This window comes from Taudactylus pleione, unplaced genomic scaffold, assembly GCF_031769625.1.
Source record: "Taudactylus pleione unplaced genomic scaffold, aTauple2 ptg000326l, whole genome shotgun sequence".
In the NCBI taxonomy this organism is placed as follows: Eukaryota; Metazoa; Chordata; class Amphibia; order Anura; family Myobatrachidae; genus Taudactylus; species Taudactylus pleione.
The window spans coordinates 1,630,856-1,651,605 of record NW_028284727.1 but is presented as its reverse complement, the minus strand read 5'-3'; the positions used below and the strand labels follow the sequence as shown (position 1 = coordinate 1,651,605).

Sequence of the window (20,750 nt, the reverse complement as noted above, 5' to 3'; positions counted from 1 at the left end):
TTATTTTCAATGATGTGAGTCCAGAAACTACGATCCTCAGACTTTTCGCGTTTCTAGAGTTTTGGCGTTCCTTCAATCTGATTTGGGCCTAGGCTTACGCCTGGCTTCTTTGAAGGTTCATGTGTCTGCACTGTCTGTGTGGTTCCAGCGTAGGATAGCTACTCTGCCAGATGTCCGCACCTTTTTCCAGGGTGTTCTCAGGATTCAGCCTCCCTTTGTTCCACCAGTGGCTCCTTGAGATTTGGCGGTGGTGCTTCGTACCTTACAGGGTCCTCCATTTGAACCTCTTGAGTCGGTGGAACTCAAATAGTTGACAGTTAAGACTGCTTTTCTACTGGCGATTGCTTCAGCCAGAAGGGTATCAGAATTGGGGGCGCTCTCCTGTCGCTCTCCTTTTCTGATTTTTCACCAGGATAGGGCAGTGCCTCGCACTCGCCCGGGTTTTCTACCTAAAGTGGTTTCTAAGTTCCACATTAATCAGGAAATTGTTGTGCCAGTATTTCAGTCACCTGATCTCTCGGCTTGTGAGACTTCCTTAGATGTGGTGCATGCTCTCAAAGTTTATGTGGACCGGACTAGTTCCATTCGGAAGTCAGATTCCTTGTTCGTCCTCTTTGGTTTTCACATGGTTTTCACAAGAGGGGTTGGCCTGCCGGCAAACAAACTTTGGCCCGTTGGCTTCGTTTGGGTATTTGTGAGGCTTATGCACAGGAGGGTTTGCCTGTTCCGGCCTCTGTTAAAGCTCATTCTACTCGTTCTGTGGGTCCATCGTGGCCTGCTAGCCGTGGCGCCTCGGCTGTTCAGCTGTGTAAGGCAGCCACGTGGTATTCCATACAGACCTTTCTAAGGTTCTATGCTTTTGACACCTTTGCCTCTCAGGATGCATCCTTCGGGCGCCAGATTCTCCTGTCAGCACAGGAGCGTCCCTGCCCTTAGTTGTACTGCTTTGGGACATCCCCAAGGTCAACCCTGTGGACCCCCTATGGACCCTGAAGTAGAAAACAAGAGATATGGTAAGAACTTACCTTTGTTATCTCTGTTTCTACGAAGTCCCATAGGGTCCACAGGGTGCCCGCACTGACACACCTGGCTTCATATGCGCTATGTGGCTGGTCAATGGTTTTCCGTCTCCCTTTCTGTGAGTATGGTTCTTGTGTGTTCCAGTCTACCTTCTCTGTTATTTTCCTCCTCCGGCCTTGGCTACTTACCAACTGAGGTGCCTGTGGCTCGGGGACGGGGTATAGAGGATGGACCCAGTGCATCATGGGAGCAGCAAAAGCTTTAACTGCGTGGTGCCCGTGGATCCAGATCCAGCTATACCCCAAGGTCAACCCTGTGGACCCTATGGACTTAGTAGAAACAGAGATAACAAAGGTAAGTTCTTACAATACCTCTTGTATATGCATATTTATACACACACACATATATATATATATATGCATATATATATATATATATCCACAAACTGCCGGCACTCAATAATAGATAAACAGTCGTCCGGCGCACAGAGAGTAATAAATACCGTATCCAAAGAAGAACTGGCACTCAGAGGTATTATGCAATAACAGCGTGTATTGGTCGACGTTTCAACGCCGAAGCCCCGTCATCAGGACCGCATCATCACACAGGACAACATATATACAAGACAATACATAAAAACTTACCCCACCTAAATACCATAAGTGCAACATGTGGTCCATCCTCCTCACCGCGCGGCTGCTCACCGCCCGTCACACAGACATCCGCGTCACTTCCGGGTGCCACAGGACGCGTCTCCATGGTAATGCATAAACATGCGTTCCATGATACAGTCTCTGCGCTCCACAGACGACCTCCGGATGTACTGTGATGGCTGAGGGGCATGCACAGAGAACAAGTGTACCACAGTGCACAACAATAATTAAAACCATGGTAAAGCCTTCAATATACAAAGTACATATCGCAAACAACCCAATAATAATGTACAATACATAAATAACAAAAAACGCAATATTAAGCTACTAGACTCATGAATAGAATTTAGACTAAACTATTCCAATTAATTTTTTCGTTCAGACCAAAAGGAGAAATAGTTTTTAATCGCATTATCCATCTGGATTCTTTAATCAGTAATAATTTAGCACGATCACCGCGTCTCAAGGACAATGGAACATGATCGATCATAAAATAACATAAGGATGCCAAACTATGACCAGCTGCTATAAAATGCTTGGCGACCGGTGGATCTATGGGTCTCCCACTTAGTGCCAGTCTAATCGCTGAACGGTGGGCCGCCATTCTTTCGGAAAGACATGAAGGTGCCTCCTCTTCTCTTGTTTCACCTATAGATGTTTTTTTGAGTAAAACCTCAAGGTCTAGATTTGACCCTATTTCTACCAATTCATCTTTGAAAACGTTTAACCGATTGTTGGATGTATCAGTTTCCAAATTTGTGGCAGCCCCGGGGAAAGGGCGGCTTAATTTATCCAAAGCAGAGCGGGATGCTCTTAAGGATTTAGGATCCTATGACGACATTGTAATCAGGCCCGCCGATAAAGGCGGTGCCATCGTCATCCAAGATATTGCGGAATATAGAGCTGAAGTTCTTTCTCAATTGGATGACAGAGTTGTCTATAAAAAGCTGAGAAGAGATCCAACCCTGGACTTTCAACGTGAATTAGAGTTGATTCTTATTAGGGCTAGAGACTCTCATTTAATCCATCAAAAATTATTTGATGCCCTTTATATTAAAGAGTGCCGGTGTTGTATACACTTCCCAAACTTCACAAGCATCCAACTAAGCCCCCCGGACGCCCAATTGTATCGGCCCGAGACTCTTTTCTGCAATCAGTCTCCCAATTACTAGATTGTATCTTACAACCTCTGATTCAGAGTCAACGTACTTTTCTCAAAGATACTACTAGTTTCTTGCAGAAATTAGCTACTTTTCAGGATATCCCAGAGGGCACCCTCATGGTGTGCTTGGACGTGTGCAGTTTGTACACGTCCATACCACACCCGGAGGGTCTACAAGCTATGAAGGAGTTTCTAGACACTAATTTGTTAAATACAGTGTTTGATCATGATTTGTTCCTCCAACTTTTGGAATTAACATAATGTAGAAATTATTTTCTTTTTGATGGTGAATTCTTTTTGCAGCTGCGAGGGTGTGCTATGGATTCGCCCGTAGCCCCCTCATATGCTAATGTGTATATGTTTAAAAAAGAGGAAGATTTGTTCTTCAACAATGAGGAGGTGGGCAGACATATTTTGTGGTACTCCCGGTACATAGACGATATTTTTCTTTTATGGACCGGGAGTGCCACTCCAGGACAAACGTAAATTTCGCCATTTAGTGAAATCATTACGAATAGCTTGTAATAATGGTGTGAAATTATTCGAGAACAATTGAGAATTTAGTCAGATATACTCCTAAATATTTAAGTCTAGTGGGGTGCCAAACAAAAGAGAAGGATTGTTTCAAAGAATTTACCAAGGATGGAGGTGCAGTCAGGCTCATAGCTACAGATTTAGAATTATTCATTTTAAAATTGGAAAGCCTACCAAATTTCTGAAACTCTAGTATAAGGTTCGGAAGGGAGTTAGTCGGATTAGTAATCAATGCTAAAAGATCATCAGCGAAAAGAGCAAATTTATATTCCTGGCCACCTATGTGAATACCTGAGATATTTGCATTTAGTCGAATGGCCCTCGCCAGAGCCTCCATACAAAGGACAAATAAAAGTGGGGAGAGTGGGCACCCCTGTCTCGTGCCGTTTGAAAATATAAGATATGGTAAGAACTTACCCTTGTTATCTCTATTTCTACGAAGTCCATAGGGTTCCACAGGATACCTTGGGGTATAGGTGATGACGTCAGTCTTCAGGCACCAGAGTTAAAGTTTTCAGCCTCCCAGGATGCATCTGGGTCCCTCTCCTATACCCCGCCCCCGGGCCAAGGCATCTCAGTTACGTCACAAGCCATAGGCCGGAGGAGGAGAAGAAAGAGAGAAGAAAAAATCTGGACATTCACAAGAATCACATTCTCACCATAGGGAGACGGAAAAACCGGTGACCAGAATAAAGCCCATCTGCAGTACAGGTGCGACAGGGCGGGAGTCCTGTGGAACCCTATGGACTTCGTAGAAATAGAGATAACAAGGGTAAGTTCTTACCATATCTCAGATTTTCTACTTCAGGGTCCATAGGGTATCCACAGGATACCTTGGGGATGTCCCAAAGCAGTATCCTTTAAGGGTGGGGACGCTCCTGTGCTGAGAGGAGAATCCGCCGCCCGAAGGAAGCATCCTGAGAGGCAAAGGTGTCAAAAGCGTAATACCTCACAAAGGTATGGACAGAAGACTACGTAGCAGCCTTGCAGATCTGAACTGCAGAGGCACCACGTCTAGCTGCCCACGAAGGACCCACAGACCTAGTGGAATGAGCCCTCACCAAGGAGGGAACTGGAAGACCTTCATGAAGATAAGCTTCTGAAATTGCCATACGAATCCAGCCTGCCAAAGTCTACTTTGAAGCAGGCCAACCCTTTTTACGGAAGCCATAGAGGACAAACAAGGCGTCTGACTTCCTAAAAGAAGAAGTGCGGTCAACATAAATTCTCAATGCCCGCACAACATCCCAAGTGGCGTCACCCACTGAAAGTCCAGGTGAATTGAAAGCCGGCACAACAATTTCTTCATTGATGTGAAAACTGAATACCACTTCGGGAAGGAAACGAGTGCGAAACACCGCCCTATTCCTATGAAAAATCAGAAAAGGGGGTCTACAAGAGAGAACCCCTAAATCCGAAACCCTTTTGGCCGAGGCAATGGCCAGAAGGAATATGGTTTTAGCTGTAAGCCATTTAAAGTCCACTGAGTCCAGTGGTTCAAACGGCGGTCCCTGGAGAACTCTCAGGACCACAGCCCAATTCCAAGGCGCCACCGGTGGAACAAAAGGTGGCTGAATGCGAAGAACACCTCGCATAAAGGTGTGCACATCAGAGAGCGCAGCAATCCTATGATGAAACCAGACTGACAGGGCAGACACCTGCACTTTCAGAGAAGCCAGGCGAAGCCCATGATCCAGTCCAGCCTGTAGGAAAGCCAACACCCTAGACAGGCGGAACTCCCTAAGGGAATACCCTCTAGGTCTACACCACCGGAAGAAAGTATGCCACACACAATGGTAGATTCTTGCCGAGGAAGGTTTACGAGCTCTTAGTATGGTTTGCACCACAGAGCTAGAAAAACCCTCTGGACCTTAGCATGACCGTTTCAACAGCCACACCGAGTCAGGTCCGGGTGAAGACAAGGACCCTGTGACAGCAGATTCGGTCGTAATGGTAACCTCAGAGGAACGTCTACTGACAGACTCTGGAGGTCGGAGAACCAGTGCCGTCTGGGCCACTCGGGAGCTATCAACAGTAGCATACCTCCTTCTTGATTTGAATTTCCGTATTACCCGCGGAAGGGAAAATGGAGGGAAAAGGTAGGCAAACTGGAACGTCTACTGGACGGACAGGGCATACACCAGAGACGCCTTTTCGTCTCTTGTTCGAGACCCGTACACCGGCAACTTGTTGTTGTGCCGAGACGCCATGAGGTCTATCTCTGGAAGACCCCACTTGTCCACCAGACTCTGAAAGACGTCCTGGTGTAAAGACCACTCTCCCGGATGCACGTCCTGACTGCTGAGAAAATCCGCTTCCCAGTTGAGGACTCCCGGGATGAACACTGCCGATAATGCTGGGAGATTGCGCTCCGCCCAGACTAGAATACGGAACACTTCTGCGAGTGCTGCTCGACTTTGGGTTCCTCCTTGCTGGTTTAAATAGGCCACTGTGGTGGCGTTGTCCGACGGGACCTGCACAGGGTGACCCTGGAGAACCGGCTGTGCCAGCTGGAGAGCTCGACACCGCATGGAGCTCCAAAATGTTTATTGGAAGCTCCGCTTCCGCCCGAGTACACCTGCCCTGAAACAAGTGTGGACCCGTGACAGCTCCCCAGCCCCGGAGACTGGCGTCCGTTGTTAACATGACCCAGTTCGCCACCCAGAATGGGCGACCCTTGTTGAGGTGGGTCGTCTGCAAACACCAGGTTAGAGACAGGCGAACGTCCGGAGTGAGCCCCATCGTCTGGGACTTGAGACACTTAGGCAATCCATTCCATCTGGACCGGATCAATAGCAGCAGAGGTCTGGAGCGAAATTGGGCGTACTCCACCATGTCGAATACCGACCCCATTGAGCCCAATAACCTCATTGCCGAGTGTATCGACACTAGACGACACTGCAGACAACTGCGCACCCTCAACTACAAAGCAAGGATCTTTTCCTCCGTCACAAAGATCCACTGCTGCCTGGAGTCCAATAAGGCCCCGAGGTGCAGGATCCTCTGAGGCGGGGTGAGAGTGGACCTCTGCCAGTTTGTCAACCAGCCGTGACGTTGCAGTACCGCAATCGTCAGATCCAGATGGTGTAAAAGAAGCTCTGGAGACCCCACTAAAAACAGGCGGTCGTCCAGATAAGGCAACAGTCGGACTCCCTGCGTCCGCAGGAGAGCTGCCATGACCGCCATGACCTTGGTGAATACCCGTGGAGCAGTCACCAGGCCAAAAGGCAGTGCCCGGAACTGGAAATGTTCGTTGCAGATTGCCAATCTGAGGAACTGCTGATGGTGCAAAAGAATAGGGACATGCAGGTAAGCGTCCTGGATGTCCAATGACACCATGTAGTCCCCAGGTTCCAGTGCCAGAATAATGGACCGCAGGGTCTCCATCCGAAACAGAGGCACCCTCAAGGACTTGTTGAGGGCCTAACATGCACTGAAACTCCAGCCTGGAGCATAGTGTGCAAAACCTTCCGCAGTTCCGAGGCTGTGCTCCGGTCTAGCGGAAGGCCTGTGGTAAAGAACCGGGATGGAGGCCTGTGCCGAAAGGAGAGGACATACCCGTGAGAGACCACCTCCTGAACCCAAGTGTCTGTCATAGTCCTCGACCAGCACTGGGCGAACTGAAGCAGGCGCCCCCCACTTTGGGGTCCCCCAAAGGGAGGCCTGGACCGTCAGGCCGCAGGTTTGTTATCTGACCTAGGAGCCGGACGTCTGGTACTCCAGACCTGTTTCTTGGGTTTGGACAATTTCTTGGTCCCAGCCTGCCGTGGAAAGGACTGTACTTTAGGCCTCCCTTGGGCCCTGTGAGGCCGAAAGGACGACCCACAAGCACTAGAAGGAATCGTAGCAGACGTAAGACATGCAGATTTTGCTGCTGCCAACGTAGCTACTATTTTGTCCAGATCTGGACCAAATAGTACCTGTCCAGACCTGCTAATCCCTTTTTGGAATCCACGTCCGCTTCCCAAGAACGCAACCATAAGGTGCGACGAGCAGCCACGGCTGCAGAGGAGATCCTGGAGGTGAGCATACAAATATCTAAGGCCGCTTCATTAATGTAAGTGGCCGAGTCTCGGAGATTGCCCACCAACTCTGTCTGTTCAGCCGAACAGTCAGAGTCCAAAGACGCCTCCAAATTATCCGCCCAGCGCTCCATAGCTCTGGCTACCCAACACACGGCCAGAGCCGGTCTGGATGCTTCCCTGCAAGGGAATAAACGGATTTGAGGCAGATCTCCACCTTGCGGTCAGTGACATCCTTCATGGATGACATCGAAGGCATAGGCAATGTGGCACTTTTGACTAGGCGTGTGACATGTGATTCCACTTGCGTAGGGGATTCCCACTTAGAAAAATAATTGACCGCAAACGGATAAGCCACGGCTAAGCGCCTCTGGGGCTGAAACCGTTTACCTGGATTTTTCCACGCCTCCTCTAAATGATCCACTAATTGATCAGAAAGAGGGAACACCGTAGCCTCACCCTTAATATCCTTAAAAAGGCATATATGAATGTGGCCACCAAAGGATCAATATCCTCAATAACTAAAGCCGAGCGGACCGCTCGAATAAGACCAGGGATATACACCTTGGACTTAGCGTCCGGCTCTTTGGTATGGAGAGGTTCTTGGTCAAATAGATCCAGAATCTCCCCATCATCTGACGTCTCATCGTCATCCCCATAAGGAGCAGAAAAAGACGCCACCGGCCGATTATGAGGCCGCAACACAGACTTCCCCTGTAAAACATCGGACAAATGCTGAACCGATGTAGTTAGAGTATTAACCCACGCAGGCTCCGGAGAAACCTGGGAAGGGACAGGGAGACTGTGGGGTACCATCAATTGTCTCGGGAACTCCCGCATGGGTGACGATACCACTGACTGCTGGGACAAACCCGTCTGGGTAAAAGCAGGTGGCGGAGCTAGCTGGCCTACAAGGGTTGTAAGCGCCTTAGCAAAACAAGCCCAGGGAGGTTCCTGTACGGGGACCATAATCGGCCGTAACAGTGCCAGGCAATGGGGACATAACCCCTCCGCGTTACCCTCCCCCTCCGCTATTGGTACCTTACATTTAGTACACATGAGCTGGAGAGGAAAGTCAGTCTCAGACATGATGGTAAGTATGTGACACTCACACCTATACGTATTGGTATAGTGTGAATAACGCCCTGCACACCGTGCACCGCAAGGGCTTTGAGCAGAGCAAGATCAGGGACAGTAATAAGGCTGACAGTAGAAAGTGAAAGTACAGACAGCAGGCTAGCAGATTAGTCACATACAATGCAGAAGAAACAAATCCCTGCACTATTAGCGCTGGTTCTCAACTACTCAGACCCTCAGGCTGGTAGGACTCAGCGCTGCATACACTGACCTGTGACAAACAGAGGAGAGGTATGCTGGGGGACCCAGACCGCAATGCCACTGCTCACAGGCTTCCAGCAGCGTTCACCATGCTTCAAAGATGGCCACCGAGGAGCAGAGGATGAAGGAGGCCGGCCTGGGGGAGGAGCGCTGACACACTATGGCCAATCAGACAGAGCAGAGAGGCTGTGTGCAGCAGGGGAGGCGCCGGCTGTGAGACAGGGAAAGCGCGCTCCCCTGGCATGCATTTAACCCCTGGGACGCCGAATCGCATGCCGCTCAGCAGCGGCCCGCTGTCCCAGGGGGTAGTGGAAGCGCAGGTTGGTCGCCTGGCTCCACGCTGCAGCCAGTCCCCAGGGAGCCCCCTGCCTGGGGACTCAGGACCATGTGATCAGCGGGGACCCACCGCGGGACCCCGCTGCTTACCTGCTATCCCCTGGGATCCGGCCATGGTCCAAGACATCTGGGGGCACCGCTAGCCAGATGTCTACCAGCATCCCCGGATCAGTACCGGCGTTCTGGTACCGGCGGGGTGTAGGGGAGACGGCATGGATGTCAGTACTGACTGTCCATGCTGTACTCCCAGATGTGCAGCCAGCGCTGCCTTTAAAAAAAACTTCAGGGGCTCTTCATAGCCCCCCTCTGCACAGTGCCTCCGACTCCGGCCAGGCACCGACGAAACTGGGATGCCTTGGCCCGGGGGCGGGGTATAGGAGAGGGACCCAGATGCATCCTGGGAGGCTGAAAACTTTAACTCTGTGGTGCCTGAAGACTGACGTCATCATCTATACCCCAAGGTATACAGTGGAACCCTATGGACCCTGAAGTAGAAATAGCAAATGAATCAGAAAGAGACCCATTTACCTTGATTTTTGCTGTAAGGGAATCATATAGAGCTAAAATTCTCTGTAGACAAGCAGGTCCCAAACCCAAATGGCGCAAAAGACCTGACATAAACTCCCAGTCAACCCTGTCGAAAGCCTTTTCTGCATAAGTCGATAAAATAATGGACTGTGAAGAAGAGAGAGATACCTGGTGTATTAAATTGATAACTTTAGTGGTGTTGTCTCTAGCCTCACGACCCAAGACAAAACCAACCTGGTCATCATGAATCAGTTTTGGTAAAAGAGTCTTCAACTGGTTGACTAGGAGCTTAGCAAAAACTTCAAATCAATGTTTAGGAGTGAAATAGGCCTATAACTGGGACATAAGGTGGGGTCTTTACCTTCTTTAGGTAGGACAGTAATGTGGGCCTCCAGTGATTGTTTGGAGAATCGAGTCCTATCTGAAATTGAATTAAAGGCACGAGTCAGGAGCGGTTCCAGACTACCTTTAAAGGCCTTGTAGTAAGCAGTCGAGAATCCATCCGGGCCTGGGCTTTTACTAGCCGGAGAGGAGGAGATCCCCTGATCTACCTCCTCAACAAGAAAAGGCGATTCGAGGGTGTCAATCTCTTCTTGAGATAGCGTAGGATAATCAAGTGAATGAAGATAAGACGATATTGACACTCGGTGAGATGTCCGAATCTCGACTGGAATTCTTCAAATTGTAAAGCTTAGAGTAATAAGAACGAAAGGATTCTGCGATTCGTTTAGTTTCATAATGGGTCTGATCAGAATAATCTTTTATAGCTTGAATGAATGTGACAGCACGTTGCTCCCGCAATGCCCTAGCCAACATCTTACCCAGTTTATTACCCCATTGGTAGAATCTGCTACGGCACTTACGGTAGGATAACTTCATTATGTCCATAGAAAGTCTATGAAGAGCGGACCTAGCTTCCTCCAGCTTAGAGTAATAGTGTGGAGACAGGGACGCTTTATGAGAAGTTTCCAGGGATATGATCTCAGCAAGGACATCTCTTTGTCGTGTTTTCTGTTTTTTTAAGTATGAACCTAGCTGTATACAAGTGCCCCTCAGAACGCATTTATGCACCTCCCAAACCGTTACCTTGGAAATGTCGTCTTGATCATTCTGCTCAATATAAGAGTCTACAGAGGACTCAATCTGGGACTTGCAATACGCGTCTTGTAAAAGAAGATCATTAAAACACCATGTCCAAGGGTTGAGCGAGCGCTGCGGAAGGGAGAGTGTAAGAAAAACTGGGGCATGGTCGGACCACGTGATCGATCCTATTGAAGTGTCAGATATAAGGTGTAGATGTCGATGGCTTAAAAAAACATAATCAATTCTAGAATAGGTGTGGTGTGGGCGGGAGAAGGTGGTCAGATTCAGCTGGATGCGCAATTCGCCAAGAAGGGTGCGTCTTACTCACCTGAGCTCCTTACCCGGCCTATGAGATGCTTTATTGGAAGTGTCACGGAGAGGGTCAAGGGGCCAATTTAAATCACCTCCAACGACGGTAATCCCTTCCAAGAAAGTCTCAGCTTTATCCAGAACAGAAGTAATAAAGGAAGGTTGGCCAGAGTTAGGTGCATAAAGATTTAAAAAGGAGAAATGCTGACAGTATATTGTGCATTTAACCAAAATACCTCTACAAGCTTATGTATAGAAACCTCAGATATTGGGAGGTGTCTGGCAAACAAAATGGCAACACCTAAGGTTTTACCAGCAGAATTATCGCTAGAAAGGTGTGTGGATAATAGTAGTTTTTTAAGGGAGGGGCATGACCACTCTTAAAATGCGTCTCTTGTACCAGAGCTATACCTAGCCCGAAAAGACCTAAGCATTTGAGATCTTTTTTCTGGGACATTTAACCCTTTGGCGTTAATAGTAACAATCCGTAATACAGGTTTATGACTAGACAATTATTTTAAATGTAAAAAGAGCATAACAACTTGCCCCTCGGAGCAAGGCATGGATTACCCAACTAAATAAGTCACTCTTGAGAGATAGAAGACCTGGGGGAGAGGAAAAGGGTTGGAAAGAGGGGCAGGAAAAATAAAAGAAATAAAAGGGGAACAACCTAACCACGAATATGAAAAACACTGTAAAAATTGCAAATATCGGTAGAAATTTAAACATCAGAATGCTGCATCTGGACGACCAGGAGACAAAAATCTGCTCCATGTCCAGGATGGGAGGGAAAGCAGCACTGAGGGGGTTCGGAGGGACAGCATCAACAGCGACCCATTGAAACAGAGAAATGTATAAATGAGTCGACTCCTACTTCGGGAATCTCAAAGAGAGCTACACGTAGAAATTACTAACATACACAGAAAACATCAAGAACATTACTAAGATTAGTAATAAGTATCAGTAACAATGCATGACAATATAGGGTGAATACCCAATTCCTTGTAGAACAAGGAAAACTGGAACAATCTCACCGCTCTTTCACAGGGGCTAAATTGATCAAGTCTCTTCTGAGGACGCTGGAATGGATAGACGTCGTGTCCTCTGCTTGGAATTAGATACTCGTTGCCAACAATCTCCAGCAGAAGGAAGGGAAGGAATCACCGGAGGATTATGCAAGGTTTCCCACTGAGGAAGTGCCACTGGATCTATACCCAAAGCCGTGAAAAAGGAAGGAAGATCAGCTGGAGTATGGAGAATAACATTCTTCCCGTTGTGAGTTACTTGCAAGTTAAACGGGAAACCCCATCTATATCTCAAAGAATGCTTGCAAAGTTGTTCCGTCAGTGGTTTCAGAGATTTCCTTTGTTGCAAAGTATACCATGATAGATCAGGAAACAGCTGAACTTTATCACCGTTAAAATCAATCTCTTCAAGCTGGCACATCTTCTGCAGGATAGCCTCTTTTTGGGTATGGTAATGAAGGCGGCAGATGACATCTCAAGGTTTGTCTGTAGGTAGACCTCGTGGACGGAGAGCCCTATGTGCCCTATCAAACATGTTTTTCGCTATTAGGATCAAGGCCAAGAATCTCTCCAAATATCTTCGTGAGTGCATCTGTAAGATTGGGCGGAGTAACCTCCTCAGACAAGTCTCTTACTCTGATGTTGTTGCGTCTGCCGCGGTTATCTAAGTCGTCCATACGTGATTTAAGAGAACGGATCTCTGAATGTTGTTGAGAAAGAATATCTGTAACTTGGAGTAAAGCATCCGCAGACATATCTTTATGATCTTCCAGACTATCAATCCTTGTTGCCACTTAAATGGTAGCCACCTCCTGGCGAATAGTAGACTGAAGCTTGGTCTCCAGAGACTGAAAATCTTGTTTCGTGGGCAGTTATCTGACGTGTGAGAGAATTTCACTAATCTCGTCACGGAAGGTAGAAGCAGAAGGACTAGAAGTGTTAGTAATTCCCGGTGACATCCTGTCTGGAGAGGAAGAGACATTAGTGGAGGCTGGTGCAGAAATCTCCCCTGTGGCAGATGTGCCAGCGGGCTTTAGAAACTGTCTCAGATCTTGATGAGAGCCGTTATCTATTCTACTACCAGCTTCCGACTTGGACCTTTGTTTCTTATCCTTCCCCATTCTGCGTTTATCAAGTGAAATAAGTGCGCTCCTAACTACATTAAATAACCATTAACACGAGGATAATCTGGGGAGATGTACACAGCCTCCATAGAATTAAGTTGCCATAATAACGGAAGCAACGTTAAAGAACTACCTACTAATGAAGAACATAGGCTGAATGTGCAAAGATAGAGATTAATCATCTAACCAATCTCAGACAAAAGAATATAGAGAAGACTGACTCCAAGTTGGAGATCATAAAGAATAAGCAACATTGACATTGCTACAAAACCTGTATGAACATAAATACACCTTGGTTGGGAATCTTTCCTTTATTTAAAAAAATCAACTCCTATGCAGAATCATTATTCAAATTACACTGCATGGTTAATTTGTTAAAATACAGCTGTCAACTAATTAATTGCCCGGAGATAGCAGGTATATTACAGAATGATTGATGGTTTCCAACGATTTTAAAAATAAGCAGGATATTGTTACTATGAGGTTATAATATATCCTATTTTGCTTACATATTTAATATAGGAATACTAACCATACAATTTACATTAAATATGGTGGATTTCTAGAGGCGCTGCCAAATTTTATTACACTCTTTCAATCTATTTACACTTTCTTTCCATTTTTAATAATTTTTTTATTTTTTCATAATTGTATTGTGATATTAATATGATAATAAAAGTTACATTTTAATTTATTTTCAGTGCACCGCTTTGGACATTTCATCTTCTTCCTTTGTCCTTCTATTGTTATAAACTACATGTCTGTGGTAGCACCCCCCATTGAAACATTCAGGGGGTTACACTGTCCTTGACAGTGGGAGATGTATATGATTTCTTGTGCGACTAGATAACCATATCTCCAAGCTGCAGGAGAACATAGCACAAATATGGCACAGCGCAATAACCAACTGTATGTGACAAGCCTCACATATACTTAGTTTTATAGATGTGAGGCACAGGAAAAACCCTGAATACACCTGTTTGTAAGGGCAAAGTCAGAAAAAAAGGGAAAGATATATGCAGACAGTATAGAGAGATAAACAGACAGGCCGCGCTAGCATAAGTCACATACAATGCAGAAATAACATATAACTGCAGAATGGCACTGCAATCAACTACACAGACTCAGTGTCTGGTGGTAGGCTATAGCGCTACATACACTGACTCAAGGGAGAGGTAGGGGGACAGGACCCTGTACTTCCCTGAGAGCTGTGGCTGTGCCTAGGAGAAAATGGTCGCCAGAGACCTCTGAGGGGGCGTGGTCAGAGGAGAGCAGCTCAGGGAAGCAAGACCTCAGAGGAATAGTGCCCTGAGCTGAGGGTAGGGGCTGCTTTAATAGGGAAAGCTGACTTCTCCATGCTGATTATTTAACCACCGGGATGCTGGATTCCCGCTCCATATGTACCCTGGTGGTATAGTGGATCACATTGGACGCTCCATGTTCACACTCATCGCCTCCGGTCTGTCCCCTGAGACCGGAGGTATGACTGCCAATGCGCCTTACCTAACCCCTTGTGTCCGGGTTGCAGTCTGGGTCCACCCACGGGGCCGGCTAGCGAGGACCCCGGGATGCCTGCCGAAATCCCCAGCTGAAACTGGCGTTGGGGGGCCCGTAGGGGTGACGGAGCGGCAGCGCACACATCCGGTGGACAGTCTGGTGCTGCTCGTTCAGGTAGTAAAAAAAAAAGAAAATAGATCAATCATAAAATAAAGCTATTTTGGCTGCCTAAGCAGCCCACTGCATAATGGTGAACTCCAGCCGGACATCGACGAAACTGAGGTGCCTCTGGCTCGGGGGCGGGGTATAGGGGGATGGACCGATGCATCCTGGGAGCTGAAAGCTTTAACTGCGTGGTGCCCGGTCCTCAACCACCACCTACACCAAGGTCTCCCTATAGAGCCCTATGGAACCTGAAGAAATAATCCGGAATTATTTTAGCATGACTGAGATAGTAAAACCTTTGCTTTCTAATGTTTGATGTACACAAACTTTGTTTAAGGCAATACCTTATTAAAAATATTGTATAAAATTACCTTCAGGCTGTGTGTATAAGGTGTATATGAAACATAAATACATTTTCATGTATGTAAACAAACTTTGTTTGATGCACAAATGTATTAAAAATATTGTATAAAATTACCTGCAGGCTGTGTGTATAAGGCGTATATGAAACATAAATGTATTCTGTGTTTAGGTTTTGGTCCCATTCCCAAAAGACATTTCATGATGGTATGCAAATATTCCAAAATATGGAAAAATCTGATATACAAAAATACCCCTGGTCTCAAGCATTTTGGATATGGGAGACTCAACCTGTACTCTGTCAGTCTATACAGAGCATTACAAACATATATGGGTCACAGGGGATTTGCACACCCCATTTGCTGGAGGCTATTATAGTCCAGTACTGAATATAGATATAAAGGTCATCTAAACAAATCCACTGTAGGTTAGCCAAAAAGAAGCTAAAAACTATAGGGCAACTTTCAATGCTTATGAATCTTGACTATAGAACACCCAGACTGAAGCATTTAAAATCATGGAATATTTAGCCACTATCTATCAATCTATCTATCAGCTGGCAATATATTGTGAAAGATTAAACATCATGTAAACAACTCATACTTACTGTCAAACACAGCACTAATATCCACATTTGCAAAAGGAAGTTCTGTTAGTAGATTTTTCACAGATGCGGGTCCCATATTAAGAGGATTTGATTTCCTTTTTCTGAGTTTCCTTTTATTCTTCTGATTTTTCTCTGCTTGCACATTTTGTAAAGCTTCAAGAAAGTCAAAACACAATTTAGTGAGCAAGTAAGCCCTGTATGTGACATTAATATTTAGAAAAGTTGTGCATTACTGAGCTGAATGGTATACATTAAATAACTGGACTGTTTATATTTAACTCAAGTCCAGTATGCACTCTTTCACAAGTTTGCAGCAGGTTGCCCTGTCAGGAGGAAGCAGGTCACAGAAAGACTGGCAGCTTTACAAACTTGCTTTGCTTTGTGGTTTAGTAGATTCATTTTTAGGGGCAGAACCAGCATCATCTCAGATTTTTGACCTGTATCATATACCATTAGGGCACTGTCCCAAAGATGAGTTTAATCAGTTTCTAATGAAGGGTGGAGGTAGTGATGGACATCGGAAGCCCACCATTGAACTTTGATATGACGGTAAATAACCATCCTATCATAATAATTAGATGAAAAATCCTTTGTGACGGTTCAAGCATGCGCAAAAATATTTACATAAGTCAATAGCGACCAGCTTCCATTCTTGATGTTAAACAGCTGAATTCAGCTGTATTTTAACCTGGGATGCCAATCTCTTCTTCACTATTTGATGGTGGCAGCCATCGGAAAGCCACTATCGAATGGTGAAAACACTACCATCGCAAGAGAAACATTGATGGTGTTAAACCATCAAACATTGATGTCCATCCCTAGATGAAGGTAATAATACTATACTTAAAATTGTAACTGCAATATACTTGGAATGTTAGAATGGGTACTTGTTTTGTATAGGTGCCACCATTTATTTTCAAATTTCTGCAATCATCAGGGGGTTGAATTAAAGAATGGTAAACACAATGCTCTGTTGTAAATGTAATAGCCTGCAACGTGTGGGCATCTGTGAGATCCAAGCGAGTCTGCCGGATGCTTTAAAGTGGCAATAATTTAAAAGGCAAAACCATGTTGGTTTTGCCTTTTAAATGACTGCCACTTTAAAACATCGGCCAGACTCACCGGGATCTCGCCGATGCCTCCATGTCGCAGGCAATTACCCTCTGTGTAATTACTTAATAGAGTCCTCATAGCCCAAGTGACTTTGAACAGATTAAATGGATCATGGTGGGATTTATGAATATATTTACAGGATGTCAGACCAAAATAGGTAGTTTAGAAATAAATAGATGCATAAACATCTAAAGGTGCGTACACACTGGGCAATTAAAGTGGACGACTGAACGATAACGATATCATTATCGTTCAGTCGTCCACTTTATCGTTCATTTTTAACACAAAAACGATGAACGATAACGACGATGCGCGTTCCCGCGGGTCGTTCGTCATTATCATTCATCGGATTAACATGCAGGCCTACCTGACGATGTCGTCAGGTTGCTGCATGTTATGGAATGGGGGAGAGAGCCCCGTGCTGAACGATATCGTTAGTGATTCGTTTAGTGGGTGTGCTCAATGTCATGAACCTCATTGAGCACACCCTGCCGGGGACACACTAGACGATATCGCTCAGGGAGCATATCGTCTAGTGTGTACGCTCCTTAAGCCTACAGTATGTATTAAAATTAATGAACATCTATTATTTACTCTTTTCAGTGATAAAATATACTTTGGTAGATATTTCTGTAAAATTAATGCTGGGGACAGTACCTCCAAAAACAGACTGTCCAGAAGGAAAGTCTATAACAATGTGATGGCTACAGATAGAACTATACTTTAACTATAAGAGGGTGCAGGGATAGCCATCCTTCTAATATTGGTGGAGCTCTCACCATCAGAACCTGAAGTAACCATTGAGGGTATAGAAGTAATGAGAAAGAGAGACAGTACTCGCCTTGGTGGGGCACTAATCCATCATGTAAGAAAAATCATAAAAAATAATCAGAAAATAAGACTTAACTTTTAATATAAATATGTAAAAATGTGAGAAGACACTCAGATGAAATACGAGAATATTATCACACGCAGATAAAAAATATGACTCAGTAGTATCTCGTCCTGAAAAGATGTTTAGATCTTAAATGTTGAATAATACACCTTAAATAAGATATCACAGGTATGAGATTCTACTATAACAAGATTATGTACATACTCGTCATCATGTAAATAAAATGACATGCCTTTGTAGTACCACGTACTGAGGGGATATTCCAGGTCCCACAGTGTTGAAATTATACACTTAAATCAGACCTCTCAGATATAGGATGCTACTGTAAAAATATTGCATTTGATGTTCATCATATAAAATAGATCATCATATGCAATATTTTTATAGTAGCATCCTATGTCTGAGAGGTCTGATTTAAGTGTGTCATTTCAACACTGTGGGACCTGGAATATCCCCTCAGTAAGTGATACTACAAAGGCATGTCATTTTATTTACATGATGACGATCATTTATATTATCTTGTTATATAGTAGAATCTCATACCTGTATGGTCTTATTTAAGGTGTATTATTTGACATTTAAGACTTAAACATCTTTTCAGGACGAGTTACTACTGAGTCACATTATTTCTTGTCTGTGTGTGATAATCTTGTCGTATTTCATGTGAGTGTCGTTTCTCATTATTACATATTTATATTAAAAGTTAAGTCTTATTTTTGATTAGTTTTTATGATTTTTCTTACATGATGGATTAGTGCCCCACCAAAGAGAGTACTGTATCTCTTTCTCGTTACTTCTATATACTCCACCTACTCTCATGGGAGCACATCTGTGAACAAATGTTGTTGATTATTTCACAGTAACCGTACAACACAGTAGTATATCCATCATTTTCCTTTGCATTCTTATCTCATGAGTTTCAGTACCACTGCTCTAGCCCTACCCCTTTTTTCCCCGTCCCCCCATCACTTGTGACCATTGAGGGTGTAATAAATAATGGTTGCTCTGTGCACGTGCGTACTTAGGTTAGATTGTCATGCATGTGTAGACATGCTGGTTACACATGCCTGAAACTAATGCTGGGTTCTTTTATGCTAACCATCTTAAGCCTCCTTCTGATGCCCTTCGGATGGTGTGCATTAGTTAAATTTAGCTGAGGACACCTAGGAGTGGTGTTCTAAGTTGAATTTAACGAATGCGCACCATCAGAAAGAGGCTTGAGAGGATTAGCAACAATTATAAACCCGGCATTGAATAGAAAAAAACGATCTCCATAGAGCTGGGAACATGTGATGGTTGATTCCGAAGTACATCCCTAAAGGTGCCCACACACATAGCGATTTTTTTCCCGATCTGGCCGATTCCGACACATTGGAACGACAGATCGGGTAAAAAATGCCCAAATCGTGAGTCCCCACTCACGATCACGATGCGATTCGCGCCCCTGCTGATCGCACATCGCATCTTCAGATCTGCCGTGCAGTACGGCAGATCTGACAATCTAGAAAATGCACTGTAAAAAAAAGTCTGGCTGCAGGAGATCGTATGAAGATTGGACAGCATATCATGTGCAGATCGTGTGCTGAGCTGCCGGGGAGAGTTTCAAGGAAAATCGGACACATCGTCGGATCGTAAGTATATCGGTATGTGTGGGCAACTTTAGAGAGGGCGGTAGCCATAAGTACATCCCTAAGAGGGAGAGGACGGCAGCCATCGGAGACAGGCTAAGTTTTTCATAGCTTTTTATATTGCCCATATTGTCACCCCTCATAGATAACTATGTGGCCTGTTCAGTTAAATAGCTTATAAATTAAAATTAAATATTACTCTAATACAAAAACTGTCATTATCACAAATATTAAGTGCTGGGAGGCTTTGGTAGATAGGTTCTTTTACTATGTTGATTTTATGTACAGTCCTGGTCAGTGTGGCGGCAGCAGCAACATTGTTGGTAGAGCTCACGCCTCCACATGGCTAGATGATGTGGTCATGAGACTGGCATCATGGTAAGGTACACTACGTTATACTTTATATACAGCACAAGAGTCACACCTGTGTCTGCCCGCATTGGTGGAACTGCTGCCGGCATCACTGCTGCTCCTGCTGCCCACGGCGAGGGCGGGGCGGGAACGGACACTGGGAGTCTCTCCATGAGAGGAGGTGCCCGGATGAAAGCGCGAGGAGAGGGATAGGAGCCGCGGGTAACGTCACTGTAAGCGCGGGACCTAGTAGTGTGTACAACAAGGCAGGTGACGAGCGCGCGGCGCAATCCCCACATGAGAGACATAGGTACGGAGAGCTGTGAAGGACAAACCTAGTTAAGTTACGCAACCAAAAGGCGGAAGTGTCGTGTCTCTGTTTCTGGCGCTTCCTGTGTCATGGTAGCGGTCATTTCCCAATGTTTTTTTATGATACGGCAACCGTGCGGCCTGGGGCGGAGCAGCGGTTATGGGTCACGTTGTGTAGAATACGGAAGCTGATCGCAGGAGCTGGCTGGTCCGCTTGCAGCGGGGAGTAGGGGAGGGCAGCGTGATAGCGTAATGAGAGCTGTGTAATACAAGGAATCACACACGGGTGTAGCGGGGAGGGTTTACTATGTTACACTTGTAATGTAATTTTCAAGGCTTTCATACTATTAATTCATGGGATGCACAAATAGGATGATAACAAAAAGGGATGATAAGGACGAGTGGCTGCAGTTCCTATTCACAGCTCTAGATGTCACTATTATTTAAGCAGATCTCAGAATTAACAAACTACAGCAAGCACATATAGCTTTTACATTGTGTATTTATAAGTAAAACAGTTATATATGTATAGTATATCTGCAATGGTTTATGTCACATGGCTATATAATTAATAAGGAAACCAGTATCCTAATATCAATATTGAGACCATGCACTGTTGTCTATATGTTTCCAGTGGGAAGATGGCTATATCTTTTTTAATTTACGTCGGGTGATCATGTTTTAAGCGCAT

At 45.3% G+C, this 20,750-nt stretch overlaps 1 protein-coding gene across 3 annotated transcripts in view; it reads right to left on the bottom strand.

The window, feature by feature from the left end:
• Positions 1-20,079, bottom strand: part of AKAP7 (A-kinase anchoring protein 7) — a 306,535-nt gene extending 286,456 nt beyond the window's left edge. The window contains exons 1-2 of one of the 3 annotated variants that reach the window (XR_015869430.1): positions 19,824-20,053; positions 15,764-15,916 (exon numbers count right to left, since the gene is read on the bottom strand). Coding sequence is in view for 2 of the 3 variants with exons in the window: in XM_088443057.1 (XP_088299183.1) it covers positions 15,764-15,916; positions 19,824-20,058 (388 nt within the window). In the remaining variant the exon portion in view is untranslated. Of the gene's footprint in view, positions 1-15,763; positions 15,917-19,823 lie in introns of all 3 variants that reach the window. The other 2 variants (XM_088443057.1, XM_088443056.1) reach the window with 2 other exon arrangements.
• Between the last annotated feature and the right edge of the window lie 671 nt (positions 20,080-20,750).